This window comes from Telmatherina bonti (genome assembly GCF_933228915.1).
Source record: "Telmatherina bonti genome assembly, chromosome: 9".
Taxonomy (NCBI): Eukaryota; Metazoa; Chordata; class Actinopteri; order Atheriniformes; family Telmatherinidae; genus Telmatherina; species Telmatherina bonti.
In genome coordinates, this window is record NC_136627.1 from 1,243,950 (window position 1) to 1,268,484 (window position 24,535).

Consider the following 24,535-nt stretch of genomic DNA (forward strand, 5'->3'; position numbering starts at 1 on the left):
TTCCGGTGGTGTGTCATGGCGGTGGCATGGTGAATTCTACAGAAAGGGAAAAATACTCGCCCCTCTTGTCCTTCTTCATCCATCCAGGACGCCTTTTCATGCATATATAAGCCCGTGGCTCCGGCTCCGCGCCTGGGACTTGGCCGCACGGCTCTGCCCGGCTCTGCGCTTCCTCCGGCGGCCATGGCGGCTCACAAACCAGTGGAATGGGTCCAGGCCGTGATCTCCAGGTTTGATGAGCAGGTAAGACGGGCAGATTCACTACATGGGTGGTGCAAGTTTGGGGACTGTTTGAACCTACAGTGTTTTTCTTTCTGAGCTTCGATCAGAGATAAAATAGTCCCGGATGAGCCGTCGCTTCCCCGCAGAAGCGTGCAGGCTGTCCCTGCTACAGAACCCTGGACATGGGCTGAGCTCGCACCGTCCCCACGAGCCGTCAGCACAGTCATCCACACTGGGGTTTGGAAGGGCACAGCCCCACGGAGACACAATAACACGCCACTCAGGTGTCAGCTGTATTTCATACTGTTCCTCAGCTGGCATGTTGTCTGGTAGCAGCTAGCTGGCTAACGTTAGCAGGCCTCATTTTCCATGTAAACACATGAAGTTAATGTCTCGTTCAGTGGGATCTAAACCATTCCACGCCAGGATAAACACATGAAGTCAATGTCTCATTCAGTGGGATCTAAACCATTCCACGCCAGGATAAACACATGAAGTTAATGTCACGTTCAGTGGGCTCTTAACCCTTCCCACGCCAGTATAAACACATGAAGTTAATGTCACGTTCAGTGGGATCTAAACCATTCCATGCCAGGATAAACACATGAAGTCAATGTCTCGTTCAGTGGGATCTAAACCCTTCCTACGCCAGGATAAACACATGAAGTTAATGTCACGTTCAGTGGGATCTAAACCATTCCACGCCAGGATAAACACATGAAGTTAATGTCTCGTTCTGTGGGATCTGAACCCTTCCCCACGCCAGTATAAACACATGAAGTTAATGTCACGTTCAGTGGGATCTAAACCCTTCCCCACGCCAGTATAAACACATGAAGTTAATGTCACGTTCACTGGGATCTAAACCCTTCCTACGCCAGTATAAACACATGAAGTTAATGTCACGTTCAGTGGGATCTAAACCATTCCTACGCCAGGATAAACACATGAAGTTAATGTCACGTTCAGTGGGATATAAACCATTCCACGCCAGGATAAACACAACAGGTTAATGTCACGTTCAGTGGGCTCTGAAACCTTCCCCACGCCAGTATAAACACATGAAGTTAATGTGACGTTCACTGGGATCTAAACCCTTCCTACGCCAGTATAAACACATGAAGTTAATGTCACGTTCAGTGGGATCTAAACCATTCCACGCCAGGATAAACACATGAAGTTAATGTCACGTTCAGTGGGATATAAACCATTCCACGCCAGGATAAACACAACAGGTTAATGTCACGTTCAGTGGGCTCTGAAACCTTCCGACGACAGGATAAACACATTAAGTTACTGTCACATTCACTGGGATCTAAACCCTTCCTATGCCAGGATAAACACATGAAATTAATGTCTCGTTCTGTGGGATCTAAACCATTCCACGCCAGTATAAACACATGAAGTTACTGTCACGTTTAGTGGGATCCAAACTCTTCCCACGCCAGGATAAACACATCAGGTTAATGTCACGTTCAGTGGGCTCTGAAACCTTCCGACGCCAGATAAACATATGAAGTTAATGTCTCGTTCTGTGGGATCTAAACCATTCCACGCCAGGATAAACACATGAAGTGAATGTCACATTCAGTGGGATATAAACCCTTCCCACGCCAGTATAAACACATCAGGTTAATGTCATGTATAGTGGGCTCTTAACCCTTCCTACACCAGGATAAACACATGAAGTTAATGTCACTTTCAGTGGGATCTAAGTTAATGTCACGTTCAGTGGGATCTAAACCATTCCACGTCAGGATAAACACATGAAGTCAATGTCACTTTCAGTGGGATCTGAACCCTTCCTACGCCAGTATAAACACATGAAGTTAATGTCACTTTCAGTGGGATCTAAGTTAATGTCACGTTCAGTGGGAACTAAACCCTTCCCACGGCATGACAAACACACGAAGTTAATGTCACGTTTAGTGGGATTTATGTTAATGTCACGGTCAGTGGGATCTGAACCCTTCCCATGCCAGGATAAACACATGAATTTAATGTCACGTTCAGTGGGATCTAAACCCTTCCTACGCCAGGATAAACACATGAAGTTAATGTCACGTTTAGTGGGATCTAAACCATTCCATGCCAGGATAAACACATGAAGTTAATGTCTCGTTCAGTGGGATCTAAACCCTTCCTACGCCAGTATAAACACATGAAGTTAATGTCACTTTCAGTGGAATCTAAGTTAATGTCACGTTCAATGGGATCTGAACCCTTCCTACGCCAGTATAAACACATGAAGTTAATGTCTCGTTCTTTGGGATCTAAACCCTTCCCACGCCAGGATAAACACATGAAGTCAATGTCATGTTCAGTGGGATCTGAACCCTTCCCACGCCATGACAGACACATGAAGTTAATTTCACGTTCAGTGGGAACTAAACCCTTCCCACGCCAGTATAAACACATGAAGTTAATGTCACGTTCAGTGGGATCTAAACCCTTCCTACGGCAGTATAAACACATGAAGTTAATGTCACGTTCAGTGGGATCTAAACCCTTCTCACGCCAGGATAAACACATGAAGTTAATGTCACGTTCAGTGGGATCTAAACCCTTCCTACGCCAGTATAAACACAAGAAGTTAATGTCACGTTCAGTGGGATCTAAGTTAATGACACGTTCAGTGGGAACTAAACCCTTCTCATGCCAGGATAAACACATGAAATTAATGTCACGTTCAGTGCGATCTAAACCATTCCACGCCAGGATAAACACATGAAGTTAATGTCATGTTCAGTGGGATCTAAACCCTTCCCATGCCAGTATAAACACATCAGGTTAATGTCACGTTCAGTGGGATCTAAACCCTCCTACGCCAGGATAAACACATGAAGTTAATGTCACGTTCAGTGCGATCTAAACCATTCCCATGCCAGTATAAACACATCAGGTTAATGTCACGTTCAGTGGGATCTAAACCCTCCTACGCCAGGATAAACACATGAAGTTAATGTCACGTTCAGTGGGATCTAAACCCTCCTACGCCAGGATAAACACATGAAGTTAATGTCACGTTCAGTGGGATCTAAACCCTTCCCATGCCAGTATAAACACATCAGGTTAATGTCACGTTCAGTGGGATCTAAACCCTCCTACGCCAGGATAAACACATGAAGTTAATGTCACGTTCAGTGCGATCTAAACCATTCCACGCCAGGATAAACACATGAAGTTAATGTCATGTTCAGTGGGATCTAAACCCTTCCCTCGCCAGTATAAACACATGAAGTTAATGTCACTTTCAGTGGGATCTAAGTTAATGTCACGTTCAGTGGGAACTAAACCCTTCCCACGGCATGACAAACACACGAAGTTAATGTCACGTTTAGTGGGATTTATGTTAATGTCACGGTCAGTGGGATCTGAACCCTTCCCATGCCAGGATAAACACATGAATTTAATGTCACGTTCAGTGGGATCTAAACCCTTCCTACGCCAGGATAAACACATGAAGTTAATGTCACGTTTAGTGGGATCTAAACCATTCCATGCCAGGATAAACACATGAAGTTAATGTCTCGTTCAGTGGGATCTAAACCCTTCCTACGCCAGTATAAACACATGAAGTTAATGTCACTTTCAGTGGAATCTAAGTTAATGTCACGTTCAATGGGATCTGAACCCTTCCTACGCCAGTATAAACACATGAAGTTAATGTCTCGTTCTTTGGGATCTAAACCCTTCCCACGCCAGGATAAACACATGAAGTCAATGTCATGTTCAGTGGGATCTGAACCCTTCCCACGCCATGACAGACACATGAAGTTAATTTCACGTTCAGTGGGAACTAAACCCTTCCCACGCCAGTATAAACACATGAAGTTAATGTCACGTTCAGTGGGATCTAAACCCTTCCTACGGCAGTATAAACACATGAAGTTAATGTCACGTTCAGTGGGATCTAAACCCTTCTCACGCCAGGATAAACACATGAAGTTAATGTCACGTTCAGTGGGATCTAAACCCTTCCTACGCCAGTATAAACACAAGAAGTTAATGTCACGTTCAGTGGGATCTAAGTTAATGACACGTTCAGTGGGAACTAAACCCTTCTCATGCCAGGATAAACACATGAAATTAATGTCACGTTCAGTGCGATCTAAACCATTCCACGCCAGGATAAACACATGAAGTTAATGTCATGTTCAGTGGGATCTAAACCCTTCCCATGCCAGTATAAACACATCAGGTTAATGTCACGTTCAGTGGGATCTAAACCCTCCTACGCCAGGATAAACACATGAAGTTAATGTCACGTTCAGTGCGATCTAAACCATTCCACGCCAGGATAAACACATGAAGTTAATGTCATGTTCAGTGGGATCTAAACCCTTCCCATGCCAGTATAAACACATCAGGTTAATGTCACGTTCAGTGGGATCTAAACCCTCCTACGCCAGGATAAACACATGAAGTTAATGTCACGTTCAGTGCGATCTAAACCATTCCACGCCAGGATAAACACATGAAGTTAATGTCATGTTCAGTGGGATCTAAACCCTTCCCTCGCCAGTATAAACATAGGAAGTTAATGTCTCGTTCAGTGGGATCTAAACCCTTCTCACGCCAGTATAAACACATGAAGTTAATGTCACGTTCAGTGGGATCTAAGTTACTGTCACGTTCAGTGGGATCTAAACCCTTCTCACACCAGTATAAACACATGAAGTCATTGTCGCGTTCAGTGGGATCTAAGTTACTGTCACGTTCAGTTGGATCTAAACCCTTCCCTCGCTAGTATAAACACATGACGTTAATGTCACGTTCAGGGGGATTTAAGTTACTGTCATGTTCAGTGGGACCTAAACCCTCCTACGCCAGGATAAACACATGAAGTTACTGTCACGTTCAGTGGGATATGAACCTTTCCCACGTCAGGATAAACACATGACGTTAATGTCACGTTCAGTGGGAACTAAGCCCTTCCCACGCCATGACAGACACATGAAGTTAATGTCACATTCAGTGGGATCTGAACCCTTCCCACGCCAGTATAAACACGTGAAGTAAATGTCACGTTCTGGGGGATCTAAGTTACTGTCACGTTCAGTAGGACATGAACCCTTCCGACGTCAGGATAAACACATGAAGTTAATGTCACTTTCAGTGGGAACTAAACCCTTCCCACGCCAGTATAAACATGTGAAGTAAATGTCACGTTCAGTGGAATCTAAACCCTTCCTACGCCAGGATAAACACATGAAGTTACTGTCACGTTCAGTGGGATTTAAGTTACCGTCACGTTCAGTGGGACCTAAACCCTCCTACGCCAGGATAAACACATGAAGTTACTGTCATGTTCAGTGGAATCTAAACCCTTCCTATGCCAGTATAAACACATGAAGTTAATGTCACGTTCAGTGGGATCTAAACCCTCCTACGCCAGGATAAACACATGAAGTTAATTCTCGTTCAGTGGGATCTAAACCCTTCCCACGCAAGTATAAACACATCGAGTTAATGTCACGTTCAGTGGGATCTAAACCCTTCCTACGCCAGGATAAACACATGAAGTTAATGTCACGTTCAGTCGGATCTAAACCCTTCCCACGCCAGTATAAACACATGACGTTAATGTCACGTTCAGGGGGATTTAAGTTACTGTCACGTTCAGTGGGATCTGAACCCTTCCCACGCCAGGATAAACACATGAAGTTAATGTCACGTTCAGGGGGATTTAAGTTACTGTCACGTTCAGTGGGATCTGAACCCTTCCCTCGCCAGTATAAACATAGGAAGTTAATGACACGTTCAGTGGGATATGAACCCTTCCCATGCCATGACAGACACATGAAGTTAATTTCACGTTCAGTGGGAACTAAACCCTTCCCACGCCAGTATAAACACATGAAGTTAATGTCACGTTCAGTGGGATCTAAACCCTTCCTACGGCAGTATAAACACATGAAGTCAATGTCACGTTCAGTGGGATCTAAACCCTTCTCACGCCAGGATAAACACATGAAGTTAATGTCACGTTCAGTGGGATCTAAACCCTTCCTATGCCAGGATAAACACATGAAGTTAATGTCACGTTCAGTGCGATCTAAACCATTCCCTCGCCAGTATAAACACATGAAGTTAATGTCATGTTCAGTGGGATCTAAACCCTTCCCTCGCCAGTATAAACATAGGAAGTTAATGTCTCGTTCAGTGGGATCTAAACCCTTCTCACGCCAGTATAAACACATGAAGTTAATGTCACGTTCAGTGGGATCTAAGTTACTGTCACGTTCAGTGGGATCTAAACCCTTCCTATGCCAGGATAAACACATGAAGTTAATGTCACGTTCAGTGGGATCTAAACCCTTCCCTCGCCAGTATAAACATAGGAAGTTAATGTCTCGTTCAGTGGGATCTAAACCCTTCTCACGCCAGTATAAACACATGAAGTTAATGTCACGTTCAGTGGGATCTAAGTTACTGTCACGTTCAGTGGGATCTAAACCCTTCCCTCGCCAGTATAAACATAGGAAGTTAATGTCTCGTTCAGTGGGATCTAAACCCTTCTCACACCAGTATAAACACATGAAGTCATTGTCGCGTTCAGTGGGACCTAAGTTACTGTCACGTTCAGTTGGATCTAAACCCTTCCCTCGCTAGTATAAACACATGAAGTGAATGACACGTTCAATGGGATATGAACCGTTCCCACGTCAGGATAAACACGTGAAGTTAATGTCACGTTCATTCGGATCTAAACCCTTCCCACGCCACTATAAACACATGACGTTAATGTCACGTTCAGGGGGATTTAAGTTACTGTCACGTTCAGTGGGACCTAAACCCTCCTACGCCAGGATAAACACATGAAGTTACTGTCACGTTCAGTGGGATATGAACCTTTCCCACGTCAGGATAAACACATGAAGTTAATGTCATGTTCAGTGGGAACTAAGCCCTTCCCACGCCATGACAGACACATGAAGTTAATGTCACGTTCAGTGGGATCTGAACCCTTCCCACGCCAGTATAAACACGTGAAGTAAATGTCACGTTCAGTGGGATCTAAACCCTTCCTATGCCAGTATAAACACATGAAGTTAATGTCTCGTTCAGTGGGAACTAAACCCTCCTACGCCAGGATAAACACATGAAGTTAATGTCATGTTCAGTGGGATCTAAACCCTTCCCTCGCCAGTATAAACATAGGAAGTTACTGTCACGTTCAGTGGAATCTAAACCCTTCCTATGCCAGTATAAACACATCAGGTTAATGTCACGTTTAGTGGGATCTAAACCCTCCTACGCCAGGATAAACACATGAAGTTAATGTCTCGTTCAGTGGGATCTAAACCCTTCCCATGCCAGTATAAACACATCAGGTTAATGTCACGTTCAGTGGGATCTAAACCCTCCTACGCCAGGATAAACACATGAAGTTAATGTCTCGTTCAGTGGGATCTAAACCCTTCCTATGCCAGTATAAACACATGAAGTTAATGTCTCGTTCAGTGGGAACTAAACCCTCCTACGCCAGGATAAACACATGAAGTTAATGTCACGTTCAGTGGGATCTAAACCCTTCCCTCGCCAGTATAAACATAGGAAGTTAATGTCACGTTCAGTGGGATCTAAAGCCTTCCCACGCCAGTATAAACATAGGAAGTTAATGTCACGTTCAGTGGGATATAAACCCTTCCCACACAATTATAAACACATGAAGTTAATGTCACGTTCAGTGGGATCTAAACCCTTCCCTCGCCAGTATAAACATAGGAAGTTAATGTCACGTTCAGTGGGATATGAACCCTTCCCTCACCAGTATAAACATAGGAAGTTAATGTCTCATTCAGTGGGATATAAACCCTTCCCACACAATTATAAACACATGAAGTTAATGTCACGTTCAGTGGGATCTAAACCCTTCTCACGCCAGGTTAAACACATGAAGTTAATGTCACGTTCAGTGGGATCTAAAACATTCCACGCCAGGATAAACACATGAAGTTACTGTCACGTTTAGTGGGATATGAACCCTTCCCACGTCAGGATAAACACATGAAGTTACCGTCACGTTCAGTGGGACCTAAACCCTCCTACGCCAGGATAAACACATGAAGTTACTGTCATGTTCAGTGGAATCTAAACCCTTCCTATGCCAGTATAAACACATGAAGTTAATGTCACGTTCAGTGGGATCTAAACCCTCCTACGCCAGGATAAACACATGAAGTTAATTCTCGTTCAGTGGGATCTAAACCCTTCCCACGCAAGTATAAACACATCGAGTTAATGTCACGTTCAGTGGGATCTAAACCCTTCCTACGCCAGGATAAACACATGAAGTTAATGTCACGTTCAGTCGGATCTAAACCCTTCCCACGCCAGTATAAACACATGACGTTAATGTCACGTTCAGGGGGATTTAAGTTACTGTCACGTTCAGTGGGATCTGAACCCTTCCCACGCCAGGATAAACACATGAAATTAATGTCACGTTCAGGGGGATTTAAGTTACTGTCACGTTCAGTGGGATCTGAACCCTTCCCTCGCCAGTATAAACATAGGAAGTTAATGACACGTTCAGTGGGATATGAACCCTTCCCACGCCATGACAGACACATGAAGTTAATTTCACGTTCAGTGGGAACTAAACCCTTCCCACGCCAGTATAAACACATGAAGTTAATGTCACGTTCAGTGCGATCTAAACCATTCCACGCCAGGATAAACACATGAAGTTAATGTCATGTTCAGTTGGATCTAAACCCTTCCCTCGCCAGTATAAACATAGGAAGTTAATGTCTCGTTCAGTGGGATCTAAACCCTTTTCACGCCAGTATAAACACATGAAGTTAATGTCACGTTCAGTGGGATCTAAGTTACTGTCACGTTCAGTTGGATCTAAACCCTTACCTCGCTAGTATAAACACATGAAGTGAATGTCTCGTTCAGTGGGATATGAACCCTTCCCACGTCAGGATAAACACGTGAAGTTAATGTCACGTTCATTCGGATCTAAACCCTTCCCACGCCAGTATAAACACATGACGTTAAAGTCACGTTCAGGGGGATTTAAGTTACTGTCACGTTCAGTGGGACCTAAACCCTCCTACGCCAGGATAAACACATGAAGTTACTGTCACGTTCAGTGGGATATGAACCTTTCCCACGTCAGGATAAACACATGAAGTTAATGTCACGTTCAGTGGGAACTAAGCCCTTCCCACGCCATGACAGACACATGAAGTTAATGTCACGTTCAGTGGGATCTGAACCCTTCCCACGCCAGTATAAACACGTGAAGTAAATGTCACGTTCTGGGGGATCTAAGTTACTGTCACGTTCAGTGGGACATGAACCCTTCCGACGTTAGGATAAACACATGAAGTTACTGTCACTTTCAGTGGGAACTAAATCCTTCCCACGCCATGACAGACACATGAAGTTAATGTCACGTTCAGTGGGATCTGAACCCTTCCCACGCCAGTATAAACATGTGAAGTAAATGTCACGTTCTGGGGGATCTAAGTTACTGTCACGTTCAGTGGAATCTAAACCCTTCCTATGCCAGTATAAACATATGAAGTTACTGTCACGTTCAGTGGGATTTAAGTTACCGTCACGTTCAGTGGGACCTAAACCCTCCTACGCCAGGATAAACACATGAAGTTACTGTCATGTTCAGTGGAATCTAAACCCTCCTACGCCAGGATAAACACATGAAGTTAATTCTCGTTCAGTGGGATCTAAACCCTTCCCACGCAAGTATAAACACATCGGGTTAATGTCACGTTCAGTGGGATCTAAACCCTTCCTACGCCAGGATAAACACATGAAGTTAATGTCACGTTCAGTCGGATCTAAACCCTTCCCACGCCAGTATAAACACATGACGTTAATGTCACGTTCAGGGGGATTTAAGTTACTGTCACGTTCAGTGGGATCTGAACCCTTCCCACGCCAGGATAAACACATGAAGTTAATGTCACGTTCAGGGGGATTTAAGTTACTGTCACGTTCAGTGGGATCTGAACCCTTCCCTCGCCAGTATAAACATAGGAAGTTAATGACACGTTCAGTGGGATATGAACCCTTCCCACGCCATGACAGACACATGAAGTTAATTTCACGTTCAGTGGGAACTAAACCCTTCCCACGCCAGTATAAACACATGAAGTTAATGTCACGTTCAGTGGGATCTAAACCCTTCCTACGGCAGTATAAACACATGACGTTAATGTCACGTTCAGGGGGATTTAAGTTACTGTCACGTTCAGTGGGACCTAAACCCTCCTACGCCAGGATAAACACATGAAGTTACTGTCACGTTCAGTGGGATATGAACCTTTCCCACGTCAGGATAAACACATGAAGTTAATGTCATGTTCAGTGGGAACTAAGCCCTTCCCACGCCATGACAGACACATGAAGTTAATGTCACGTTCAGTGGGATCTGAACCCTTCCCACGCCAGTATAAACACGTGAAGTAAATGTCACGTTCAGTGGGATCTAAACCCTTCCTATGCCAGTATAAACACATGAAGTTAATGTCTCGTTCAGTGGGAACTAAACCCTCCTACGCCAGGATAAACACATGAAGTTAATGTCACGTTCAGTGGGATCTAAACCCTTCCCTCGCCAGTATAAACATAGGAAGTTACTGTCACGTTCAGTGGAATCTAAACCCTTCCTATGCCAGTATAAACACATCAGGTTAATGTCACGTTTAGTGGGATCTAAACCCTCCTACGCCAGGATAAACACATGAAGTTAATGTCTCGTTCAGTGGGATCTAAACCCTTCCCATGCCAGTATAAACACATCAGGTTAATGTCACGTTCAGTGGGATCTAAACCCTCCTACGCCAGGATAAACACATGAAGTTAATGTCTCGTTCAGTGGGATCTAAACCCTTCCTATGCCAGTATAAACACATGAAGTTAATGTCTCGTTCAGTGGGAACTAAACCCTCCTACGCCAGGATAAACACATGAAGTTAATGTCACGTTCAGTGGGATCTAAACCCTTCACTCGCCAGTATAAACATAGGAAGTTAATGTCACGTTCAGTGGGATCTAAAGCCTTCCCACGCCAGTATAAACATAGGAAGTTAATGTCACGTTCAGTGGGATATAAACCCTTCCCACACAATTATAAACACATGAAGTTAATGTCACGTTCAGTGGGATCTAAACCCTTCCCTCGCCAGTATAAACATAGGAAGTTAATGTCACGTTCAGTGGGATATGAACCCTTCCCTCACCAGTATAAACATAGGAAGTTAATGTCTCATTCAGTGGGATATAAACCCTTCCCACACAATTATAAACACATGAAGTTAATGTCACGTTCAGTGGGATCTAAACCCTTCTCACGCCAGGTTAAACACATGAAGTTAATGTCACGTTCAGTGGGATCTAAAACATTCCACGCCAGGATAAACACATGAAGTTACTGTCACGTTTAGTGGGATATGAACCCTTTCCACGTCAGGATAAACACATGAAGTTACCGTCACGTTCAGTGGGACCTAAACCCTCCTACGCCAGGATAAACACATGAAGTTACTGTCATGTTCAGTGGAATCTAAACCCTTCCTATGCCAGTATAAACACATGAAGTTAATGTCACGTTCAGTGGGATCTAAACCCTCCTACGCCAGGATAAACACATGAAGTTAATTCTCGTTCAGTGGGATCTAAACCCTTCCCACGCAAGTATAAACACATCGAGTTAATGTCACGTTCAGTGGGATCTAAACCCTTCCTACGCCAGGATAAACACATGAAGTTAATGTCACGTTCAGTCGGATCTAAACCCTTCCCACGCCAGTATAAACACATGACGTTAATGTCACGTTCAGGGGGATTTAAGTTACTGTCACGTTCAGTGGGATCTGAACCCTTCCCACGCCAGGATAAACACATGAAATTAATGTCACGTTCAGGGGGATTTAAGTTACTGTCACGTTCAGTGGGATCTGAACCCTTCCCTCGCCAGTATAAACATAGGAAGTTAATGACACGTTCAGTGGGATATGAACCCTTCCCACGCCATGACAGACACATGAAGTTAATTTCACGTTCAGTGGGAACTAAACCCTTCCCACGCCAGTATAAACACATGAAGTTAATGTCACGTTCAGTGCGATCTAAACCATTCCACGCCAGGATAAACACATGAAGTTAATGTCATGTTCAGTGGGATCTAAACCCTTCCCTCGCCAGTATAAACATAGGAAGTTAATGTCTCGTTCAGTGGGATCTAAACCCTTTTCACGCCAGTATAAACACATGAAGTTAATGTCACGTTCAGTGGGATCTAAGTTACTGTCACGTTCAGTTGGATCTAAACCCTTACCTCGCTAGTATAAACACATGAAGTGAATGTCTCGTTCAGTGGGATATGAACCCTTCCCACGTCAGGATAAACACGTGAAGTTAATGTCACGTTCATTCGGATCTAAACCCTTCCCACGCCAGTATAAACACATGACGTTAAAGTCACGTTCAGGGGGATTTAAGTTACTGTCACGTTCAGTGGGACCTAAACCCTCCTACGCCAGGATAAACACATGAAGTTACTGTCACGTTCAGTGGGATATGAACCTTTCCCACGTCAGGATAAACACATGAAGTTAATGTCACGTTCAGTGGGAACTAAGCCCTTCCCACGCCATGACAGACACATGAAGTTAATGTCACGTTCAGTGGGATCTGAACCCTTCCCACGCCAGTATAAACACGTGAAGTAAATGTCACGTTCTGGGGGATCTAAGTTACTGTCACGTTCAGTGGGACATGAACCCTTCCGACGTTAGGATAAACACATGAAGTTAATGTCACTTTCAGTGGGAACTAAATCCTTCCCACGCCATGACAGACACATGAAGTTAATGTCACGTTCAGTGGGATCTGAACCCTTCCCACGCCAGTATAAACATGTGAAGTAAATGTCACGTTCTGGGGGATCTAAGTTACTGTCACGTTCAGTGGAATCTAAACCCTTCCTATGCCAGTATAAACATATGAAGTTACTGTCACGTTCAGTGGGATTTAAGTTACCGTCACGTTCAGTGGGACCTAAACCCTCCTACGCCAGGATAAACACATGAAGTTACTGTCATGTTCAGTGGAATCTAAACCCTCCTACGCCAGGATAAACACATGAAGTTAATTCTCGTTCAGTGGGATCTAAACCCTTCCCACGCAAGTATAAACACATCGGGTTAATGTCACGTTCAGTGGGATCTAAACCCTTCCTACGCCAGGATAAACACATGAAGTTAATGTCACGTTCAGTCGGATCTAAACCCTTCCCACGCCAGTATAAACACATGACGTTAATGTCACGTTCAGGGGGATTTAAGTTACTGTCACGTTCAGTGGGATCTGAACCCTTCCCACGCCAGGATAAACACATGAAGTTAATGTCACGTTCAGGGGGATTTAAGTTACTGTCACGTTCAGTGGGATCTGAACCCTTCCCTCGCCAGTATAAACATAGGAAGTTAATGACACGTTCAGTGGGATATGAACCCTTCCCACGCCATGACAGACACATGAAGTTAATTTCACGTTCAGTGGGAACTAAACCCTTCCCACGCCAGTATAAACACATGAAGTTAATGTCACGTTCAGTGGGATCTAAACCCTTCCTACGGCAGTATAAACACATGAAGTTAATGTCACGTTCAGTGGGATCTAAACCCTTCTCACGCCAGGATAAACACATGAAGTTAATGTCACGTTCAGTGGGATCTAAACCCTTCCTATGCCAGGATAAACACATGAAGTTAATGTCACGTTCAGTGGGATCTAAACCCTTCCTATGCCAGGATAAACACATGAAGTTAATGTCACGTTCAGTGCGATCTAAACCATTCCCTCGCCAGTATAAACACATGAAGTTAATGTCATGTTCAGTGGGATCTAAACCCTTCCCTCGCCAGTATAAACATAGGAAGTTAATGTCTCGTTCAGTGGGATCTAAACCCTTCTCACGCCAGTATAAACACATGAAGTTAATGTCACGTTCAGTGGGATCTAAGTTACTGTCACGTTCAGTGGGATCTAAACCCTTCCTATGCCAGGATAAACACATGAAGTTAATGTCACGTTCAGTGGGATCTAAACCCTTCCCTCGCCAGTATAAACATAGGAAGTTAATGTCTCGTTCAGTGGGATCTAAACCCTTCTCACGCCAGTATAAACACATGAAGTTAATGTCACGTTCAGTGGGATCTAAGTTACTGTCACGTTCAGTGGGATCTAAACCCTTCCTATGCCAGGATAAACACATGAAGTTAATGTCACGTTCAGTGCGATCTAAACCATTCCACGCCAGGATAAACACATGAAGTTAATGTCACGTTCAGTGGGATCTAAACCCTTCCTACGCCAGGATAAACACATGAAGTTAATGTCACGTTCAGTCGGATCTAAACCCTTCCCACGCCGGTATAAACACATGACGTTAATGTCACGTTCAGGGGGATTTAAGTTACTGTCACGTTCAGTGGGATCTGAACCCTTCCCACGCCAGGATAAACACATGAAGTTAATGTCACGTTCAGGGGGATTTAAGTTACTGTCACGTTCAGTGGGATCTGAACCCTTCCCTCGCCAGTATAAACATAGGAAGTTAATGACCCGTTCAGTGGGATATGAACCCTTCCCACGCCATGACAGACACATGAAGTTAATTTCACGTTCAGTGGGAACTAAACCCTTCCCACGCCAGTATAAACACATGAAGTTAATGTCACGTTCAGTGGGATCTAAACCCTTCCTACGGCAGTATAAACACATGAAGTTAATGTCACGTTCAGTGGGATCTAAACCCTTCTCACGCCAGGATAAACACATGAAGTTAATGTCACGTTCAGTGCGATCTAAACCATTCCACGCCAGGATAAACACATGAAGTTAATGTCACTTTCAGTGGGATCTAAACCCTTCTCACGCCAGTATAAACACATGAAGTTAATGTCACGTTCAGTGGGATCTAAGTTACTGTCACGTTCAGTGGGATCTAAACCCTTCTCTCGCCAGTATAAACATAGGAAGTTAATGTCTCGTTCAGTGGGATCTAAACCCTTCTCACACCAGTATAAACACATGAAGTCATTGTCGCGTTCAGTGGGATCTAAGTTACTGTCACGTTCAGTTGGATCTAAACCCTTCCCTCGCTAGTATAAACACATGAAGTGAATGACACGTTCAGTGGGATATGAACCCTTCCCACGTCAGGATAAACACGTGAAGTTAATGTCACGTTCATTCGGATCTAAACACCTTCCCACGCCACTATAAACACATGACGTTAATGTCACGTTCAGGGGGATTTAAGTTACTGTCACGTTCAGTGGGACCTAAACCCTCCTACGCCAGGATAAACACATGAAGTTACTGTCACGTTCAGTGGGATATGAACCTTTCCCACGTCAGGATAAACACATGAAGTTAATGTCATGTTCAGTGGGAACTAAGCCCTTCCCACGCCATGACAGACACATGAAGTTAATGTCACGTTCAGTGGGATCTGAACCCTTCCCACGCCAGTATAAACACGTGAAGTAAATGTCACGTTCTGGGGGATCTAAGTTACTGTCACGTTCAGTGGAATCTAAACCCTTCCTATGCCAGTATAAACACATCAGTTTAATGTCACGTTTAGTGGGATCTAAACCCTCCTACGCCAGGATAAACACATGAAGTTAATGTCTCGTTCAGTGGGATCTAAACCCTTCCCATGCCAGTATAAACACATCAGGTTAATGTCACGTTCAGTGGGATCTAAACCCTCCTACGCCAGGATAAACACATGAAGTTAATGTCACGTTCAGTGGGATCTAAACCCTTCCTATGCCAGTATAAACACATGAAGTTAATGTCTCGTTCAGTGGGAACTAAACCCTCCTACGCCAGGATAAACACATGAAGTTAATGTCACGTTCAGTGGGATCTAAACCCTTCCCTCGCCAGTATAAACATAGGAAGTTAATGTCACGTTCAGTGGGATCTAAAGCCTTCCCACGCCAGTATAAACATAGGAAGTTAATGTCACGTTCAGTGGGATATAAACCCTTCCCACACAATTATAAACACATGAAGTTAATGTCACGTTCAGTGGGATCTAAACCCTTCTCACGCCAGTATAAACATAGGAAGTTAATGTCACGTTCAGTGGGATCTAAACCCTTCTCACGCCAGGTTAAACACATGAAGTTAATGTCACGTTCAGTGGGATCTAAAACATTCCACGCCAGGATAAACACATCAGGTTAATGTCACTTTCAGTGGGACATAAGTTACTGTATCGTTCAGTGGGATCTAAAGCCTTCCCTCGCCAGGATAAACACATGAAGTTACTGTCACGTTTAGTGGGATATGAACCCTTCCCACGTCAGGATAAACACATGAAGTTAATGTCACGTTCAGTGGGATCTAAACCCTTCCCACGCCATGACAGACACATGAAGTTAATGTCACGTTCAGTGGGATCTGAATCCTTCCCACGCCAGTATAAACACATCAGGTTAATGTCACGTTTAGTGGGATCTAAACCCTCTTACGCCAGGATAAACACATGAAGTTAATGTCACGTTCAGTGGGATCGTAACTTTTCCTACGCCAGGATAAACACATGAAGTTAATGTCTCGTTCAGTGGGATCTAAACCCTTCCCACGCCAGTATAAACACATGAAGTTAATGTCACGTTCAGTGGGACATAAGTTACTGTATCGTTCAGTGGGATCTAAACCCTTCCCTCGCCAGTATAAACACATGAAGTGAATGTCACGTTCAGTGGAATCTAAGTTAATGACACGCGCAGTGGGACATGAACCCTTCCCACGTCAGGATAAACACGTGAAGTTAATGTCACGTTCAGTGGGATCTAAACCCTTCCCACGCCATGACAGACACATGAAGTTAATGTCACGTTCAGTGGGATCTGAACCCTTCCCATGCCAGTATAAACACATGACGTTAATGTCACGTTCAGGGGGATTTAAGTTACTGTCACGTTCAGTGGGACCTAAACCCTCCTACGCCAGGATAAACACATGAAGTTACTGTCACGTTCAGTGGAATCTAAACCCTTCCTATGCCAGTATAAACACATCAGGTTAATGTCACGTTTAGTGGGATTTAAACCCTCTTACGCCAGGATAAACACTTGAAGTTAATGTCTCGTTCAGTGGGATCTAAACCCTTCCCACGCCAGTATAAACACATCAGGTTAATGTCACGTTCAGTGGGATCTAAGTTACTGTCATGTTCAGTGGGATCTAAACCCTTCCCATGCCAGTATAAACACATCAGGTTAATGTCACGTTCAGTGCGATCTAAACCCTTCCACGCCATGACAAACACATGAAGTTAATGTCACGTTCAGTGGGACATAAGTTACTGTATCGTTCAGTGGGATCTAAACCCTTCCTACGCCAGGTGAAACACATGAAGTTAATGTCACGTTCAGTGGAATCTAAGTTACTGTCACGTTCAGTGGGATATAAACCCTTCCCACACCAGTATAAACACATGAAGTTAATGTCACGTTTAGTGGGATCTAAACCCTTCTCACGCCAGGACACATTGGACCAATGCCAGCCAGCAGGTCGTTTCTCTGATATGGAAAGGGAAACAACCTGCTCCCCTGCTCACCCTCAGTAACCAGGTAACATGTCTTTGTTCGCAGAGGTGTAACTGCAACTTCTCCCGCTTAACTGCTCGTTTTTTAAACTCACACAGGTTCAATATCTCGTTGTGGACGGAATTGTGCTGTACTTTATTCAAAGTTAGCAGAGATCAGGTTTGCATGTTGGATTTAGCAGCTCAGCTGGGATTACTGGTAGCTTTAGGTGTTTCTTCTTGTTGGTCCAAGTTGCAACAAAAACCTTCCAGGCAGCTTAATCTTACAAAAACCCTTTAGTTAGTAATACTAATGAGTGTTGGATTACAAGAAAAATATTGCTGTCAGTAACATTTTAGGACTACTTTGGTGAATGGGATGAACTGTAGTTAAAAGGGCTTTTAATATTATTATTGTTATTATTATTATTATTATTATTATTATTATTAATAAATTTACTTTAATGCAAATAAATAAATATGATTAAAGGAAACCGCAGCGAAATCATTCTGCATTGCAGAAAGTGTCTTGCAGCGGAGCAGAAAAAACCCAAACTACATCTCCCTGAAGTGCAGTTCTCAGTAGGCTGCTGATCTGTTTACTTCGGTTACCAGAAATCTGGCATTTAATCGGAATTGTTAATGTATTTTATACTTGACATTTGGAATTGGACTTTTCTATTTGTTATTGAGTGCAACTACAGCTTGTAACAACAGTGCTTCGTGTTAGCCACAAAAACCTGAAAAGACATGGGGATTGTGGGGTTACTGGAGCGGTATGTGACAGAGGAGTCATGTAGCTTATTTGTTCTGTTTAGATTCTTTACTGGGAGTGTAAATCCCCACTTTGATGATCACACAACATTCTTTCTATGTTACGATTTAGACAGGGAAACATGCTGCTCTGCTCTCCATGAAGTGATCCTCCAGCAACAGCTGGCGTGGAAGCATTTTTCTCTCACACTGTTCAGTCAGTGTTTAACATTGGGATAAGAAATATCAGATGGCCCCTAGATACTTTGAAAGTTCGGTCGTTCATTCGTCTTCATGCCGCTTATCCCGGGTCGGGTCGCGGGGCAGCAGCCTAAGCAGGGAAGCCCAGACTTCCCTCTCCCCAGCCACATTTGCCAACTCTGCGGGGGGATCCCGAGGCGTTCCCAGGCCAGCCGAGAGATATAATCCCTCCAGCGTGTCCTGGGTCTTCCCCGGGGTCTCCTCCCAGAGGGACGTGCCTGGAAGACCTCACCAGGGAGGTCCAGGAGGCATCCTGACCAGATGCCCGAGCCACCTCAACTGGTTCCTCTCGATGTGGAGGAGCAGCGGCTCTACTCTGATCTCCTCCCGGATGACCGAGCTCCTCACCCTATCTCTAAGGGAGAGCCCGGCCACCCTGCGGAGGAAACTCATTTCAGCCGCCTGTATACAAAATCTTGTTCTTTCGGTCACGACCCACAGCTCATGACCATAGGTGAGGGTAGGAACGTAGACCGACTGGTAAATCGAGAGCTTCGCCTTCTGGCTCAGCTCCTTCTTCACCACGACAGACAGGGTCCACATTACTGCAGATGCCGCACCGATTTGTCTGTCGATCTCGCGCTCCATCCTTCCCTCACTCGTGAACAAGACCCCGAGATATTTAAACTCCTCCACATGAGGCAGGACCTGACTCCCGACCCGGAGAGGGCAATCCACCCTATTCCGGCTGAGGACCATGGTCTCAGATCTGGAGGTGCAGATTCTCATTCCAGCCGCTTCACACTCGGCTGCGAATCGCTCAAGTGAGAGCTGGAGATCACGACCAGATGAAGCCAACAGGACCACGTCATCTGCAAAAAGCAGAGACCCAATCCTGAGGCCACCAAGCCGGATCCCCTCAACACCTCGGCTGCACCTAGAAATTCTGTCCATATCAGTTATGAACAGAATCAGTGATAAAGGGCAGCCTTGGCGGAGTCCAACCCTCACCGGAAACGAATCCGACTTACTACCGGCAATGCGGACCAAGCTCTGACACCTGTCATACCGGGACCGGACAGCTCGTACAAGGGGGTCCGGTACCCCATACTCCTGGAGTACCCCCCACAGGAGCCCCCGGGGGACACGGTCGAACGCCTTCTACAGGTCCACAAAGCATATGTAGACTGGTTGGGCAAACTCCCATGACCTCTCCAGGACCCCAAAGAGGGTCTAGAGCTGGTCCACTGTTCCACGACCAGGACGAAAACCACACTGCTCCTCCTCAATCCGGGATTTGACTATCCGGCGGACCCTCCTCTCCAGGACCCCTGAATAGACCTTACCAGGGAGGCTGAGGAGTGTGATTCCCCTGTAATTGGAACACACCCTCCGGTCCCCCTTCTTAAAAAGGGGGACCACCACCCCAGTCTGCCAATCCAGAGGCACTGTCCCCGATGTCCATGCGGTGCTGCAGAGGCGTGTCAGCCAGGACAGCCCCACAGCATCCAGAGCCTTAAGGAACTCCGGGCGGATCTCATCCACCCCCGGGGCCTTGCCGCCAAGGAGCTTTTTGACCACCTCAGTGACTTCAGCCCCAGAAATAGGAGAGTCCACCCCTGAGTCCACCAGCTCTGGTTCCTCATCGGAAGACGTGTTGGTAGGATTGAGGAGGTCTTCGAAGTATTCCTTCCACCGACCAACAACGTCCCGAGTTGAGGTCAGCAGCTCCCCACCTCCACTGTACACAGTGTTGATGGAGCACTGCTTTCCCCTCCTGAGCCGCCGGATGGTGGACCAGAATCTCCTCGAAGCCGTCCGGAAGTCTTTCTCCATGGCCTCGCCGAACTCCTCCCATGCCCGAGTTTTTGCCTTGGTGACAGCCGAAGCCGCATGCCGCTTAGCCTGTCGGTACCCATCAGCTGCTTCCAGAGTCCCACAGGCCAAGAAGGCCCTATAGGACTCCTTCTTCAGCTTGACAGCATCCCTCACTGCTGGTGTCCACCAACGAGTCCTGGGATTACCGCCACGACAGGCACCAACGACCTTACAGCCACAGCTCCGGCCAGCCGCCTCAGCAATAGAGGCACGGAACACAGCCCATTCGGACTCAATGTCCCCCGGCTCACTCGGGACACGGTTGAAGCTCTGCTGAAGGTGGGAGTTGAAGCTCGCTCTGACGGGAGACTCAGCCAGACGTTCCCAGCAGACCCTCACAACACGTTTCCTCCCCCACCATCTGAGCCAACTCACCACCAGGTGGTGATCAGTTGACAGCTCCGCCCCCCTCTTCACCCTAGTGTCCAAGGCATGTGGCTGCAGGTCCGACGATACGACTACAAAATCGATCATCAAACTGCGGCCCAGGGAGTCCTGATGCCAGGTGTTAGCGGTGGGAAAATCAAATTGAAAAGTTGATAATTAGGATTTTTCTTTGCTTCCAAATTTTAAAAGTTTTTTTTTTTGTTTAAAAAACACATTTTATTCATATCAATAAAAATAATAAATTTGAAAATTTTTGTCATTTTTATTGTTTTTATTGATCTTTTTACTTGTCTTCTTGGCCATTATAGCAGCAGAATGATGGTCTGGCTACTGTGTTGTTTTTTTCCTAATTGATGCCAAATCAAATTGGGACAAAAGCATATTGTCACAGTCCTAGTAGGTGTACATATGGACACTTTAATGCTTGAACATGGTTTTTGTCATAACTACATGAGTCAGGACTCGTCCCCCCCACCCGAAGGCGGAGGGAAACTACCCTTTCATCCACCGGGGTAAACCCCAACGTGCAGGCACCAAGCTGGGGGCTGATGAGAATGCCCACACCTGCTCAGCGCCTCTCACCATGAGCAACTCCAGAGTGGTTCCATGTTGGTCTGTCATGTAGTCCTGTCCTGTAATGTAGTCATGTCATGTTGTCATCAGGGCTGCAGCAATTACTCGGGTAACTCAAGTACAAAAATGATCGAGGCAAATTATTTGCCTCGAGGCTCCATTTAATTAATATCACATGGTGATGAATTTTAGTTTCTGCATCATGGCGGCGTTCTCAGACTGTTCGGACGGACGACATCACTGTTTCAGTAAACATATAAAACATCTAAACATGTATAAAATCTATAAAAGCAGAGCCTGTGGCCTACGGTGTGTCTGTACAGTCTGACTGTTTCAGCCGGACTGATGACGGACATTTCCACCAGCAGCGGCGAGCGCTTTGCTTTCTGTCTGAAGATCCTCCTTGCTTTGGTCTCTAATGGCAGAGAATGAAGAAGAGGAGAGGAAAAGACCGAAAAGTGGCAGTGTGGGACCATTTCACACTGAAAAGGACAGAAAACGTAGAGCTGGCGTACCACCCCCCCACTTCACCGCTCCAGGAGGAGATCCAGCTTTCTGATTTATATCAGCAGCAGCAGCGGCTGGTAAAATGTTCAGAGTTCTAACCTGTGATATCAGTCAGCAGTGACGAGGCATGGCGAGGTGTCGGCTGCTAACGCACGCTAACCGTCTGGTAATCCGTCCCTCATCTGTCTCTCCTGCACACACGCAGAGTCAAAGCGCATGTTTTAGGCAGCCTCTGTTCCTGCAGCAAACTTTTATTCCGGATTAAACAGACACACTTTTAACAGGCGCGTCGTCCACCAAGACATCGGCTAGTTCTTACTGTGGACATGTTTACAAGTCACTCCTTCTTTCTACGGGAATTCTTCTTTTAATCTTTTAAAAGGCAAAAATTCGCGATCGGTTGAGGATTGTTTCTCCACACATTGAGCACAAACACGTCGGCACATTTTAAATATGATACTTTTAAAACATTTTAAAAGTATCATATTTCAAAACATTTTCCTCATGAATTAGGTAGTAACAACACATGCAACAGCTTCACAAATATACATTTATAGATTTACTTTAGATTTACTTTTAGTTTCTAGTATTTGTTTTACACATTATAATTGAAAAAATTTATATATATATATATATATATATATATATGTGTGTGTGTGTGTGTGTGTGTGTGTGTGTGTATGTATGTATGTATATATATATATCGTTAGAGTACTCGATTACTCAAAGAAATAATCGACAGAGTACCTGATTCCAAAAGTACTCGATAGTTGCAGCTCTAGTTGTCATGTCCCATTAGACCTCTTCAAATTTCACCTTTTTCATCAAACATGTACAAACTGATATTATTCCCATTCTCCAAGGTCTAAACAAGCTAAATATATAATTTACTTTGATCTTGGACCTTGGCTATGCCTGCCTCATGAGCCATGTAGTTTTATTTTTGACGTTTTTCAAAAACAATGCAAAATTTGGGACATTATGTCCTTGTTTTCATTGTAGCTTCCCAGAGGTTGATGGTATAGCACTGAAAGTTGTACCAAATGAAAGCGAATAAAATGTTCTTCCATATGGTTGTAAACACATTAACTACTCATGTAGTTATGACTAATTTTATTTAGGTGTCAGCAAGAGTAGTGAGGCAGTCACATTTCACTCCAAGAGCATCAAACAAAGTGAGACTCTGGGCCTACCAGGTCTGTAGCTGTGTTGAGGACAGGAGGTCCTCAACAGGAGGATCATAAGCTGGAGGTCATGTATGCTGTGTCAGCAGATAGATGCGTCAGATGTGATGGTTACACAGTGGCTGGTGTAGAACAGCTTTCATTTGGTACAACTTTCAGCATGAAGCCTCTGGGAAGCTGTAACGCCAAGGTGTTTCTGACACCTGAGCTTCTCCTTTGCAGATTTGGTCATGCCGTCATGTGAACTGAACAAGGTGAATGGCACCAGTTCCTGGGTCAGATACCATTTTCTTGAGAACAGATGTCACCAGTTCATAGTCATGCTGTTTGTATTGTATTGCAGCATTCATTCATTTTCTGAATCCAAGTAAGGGTCCCAGTTTCACGTTGCCAGTCTATTACAGGGCCAACATAAACAGACAAACAACCATTCACCATATAGAGTAAATGGTGGGAGGAAGCCAGAGTACCTTGAGAAAAGCATACAGAGAGAACAGCTGAGGATCAAACCGCAGCATTGTATTGCAGCATGTTCTTCATAAGCTGGAGGTCATGGATAGCTGTGTCAGCAGATAGCTGCATTGGATGTGATGGTTACACAGTGGCTGGTGGAGAATAGCTTTCATTTGGTACAACTTTCAGTGCTATAGCATCAGCCTCTGGGAAGCTACAATGAAAACAAGGACATAATGTCCCAAATTTTGCATTGTTTTTGAAAAACATCAACAATAAAACTACATGGCTCATGAGGCAGGCATAGCCAAGGTCCAGGACCAAAATGACTGATATATTTAGTTTGTTTAGACCTTGGAGAATGGGAATAACATCACTGTGCATATGTTTGATGAAAGAAGTCAAATTTGAAGAGGTTTAATGTCCCATGATCCAAGTCATGGGACATGACAGAAAGTGCAGAGGGAGCTTGGCTGGTTTTGCTTGGTCAGTCAGCACGCACATGTAATGGACCTCTGCAGATGCTTCACTGCCACCATTCCCAGTCCCATTTCTTGTTTTTGTCAATATTACTTTTACATCATGACCAGGGGCCTTATTTATAAAACTGTCGCACAAAACCCGGCATACGCCGGTTCTAGTCCACTTCTGGGATTTCTAAAAGCAGGACTTGGCGGTAAAACGTCCCGACCTCCACGCCAACTCTGACCCCGGCGTACGACAACATCTGGAGAAACGGGAAACGGCGACACCAAAGGCAGAAAATAAAACCAAAGAAATC

General features: G+C 44.8%; 1 protein-coding gene across 1 annotated transcript in view; it reads left to right on the forward strand.

Moving 5' to 3' along the window:
* Positions 1–24,535, forward strand: part of nf1a (neurofibromin 1a) — a 177,398-nt gene continuing 152,863 nt past the window's right edge. The window contains 1 exon segment of the mRNA XM_079246402.1: positions 1–243. Coding sequence (XP_079102528.1) covers positions 184–243 — 60 coding nt within the window. The 5' untranslated portion in view covers positions 1–183.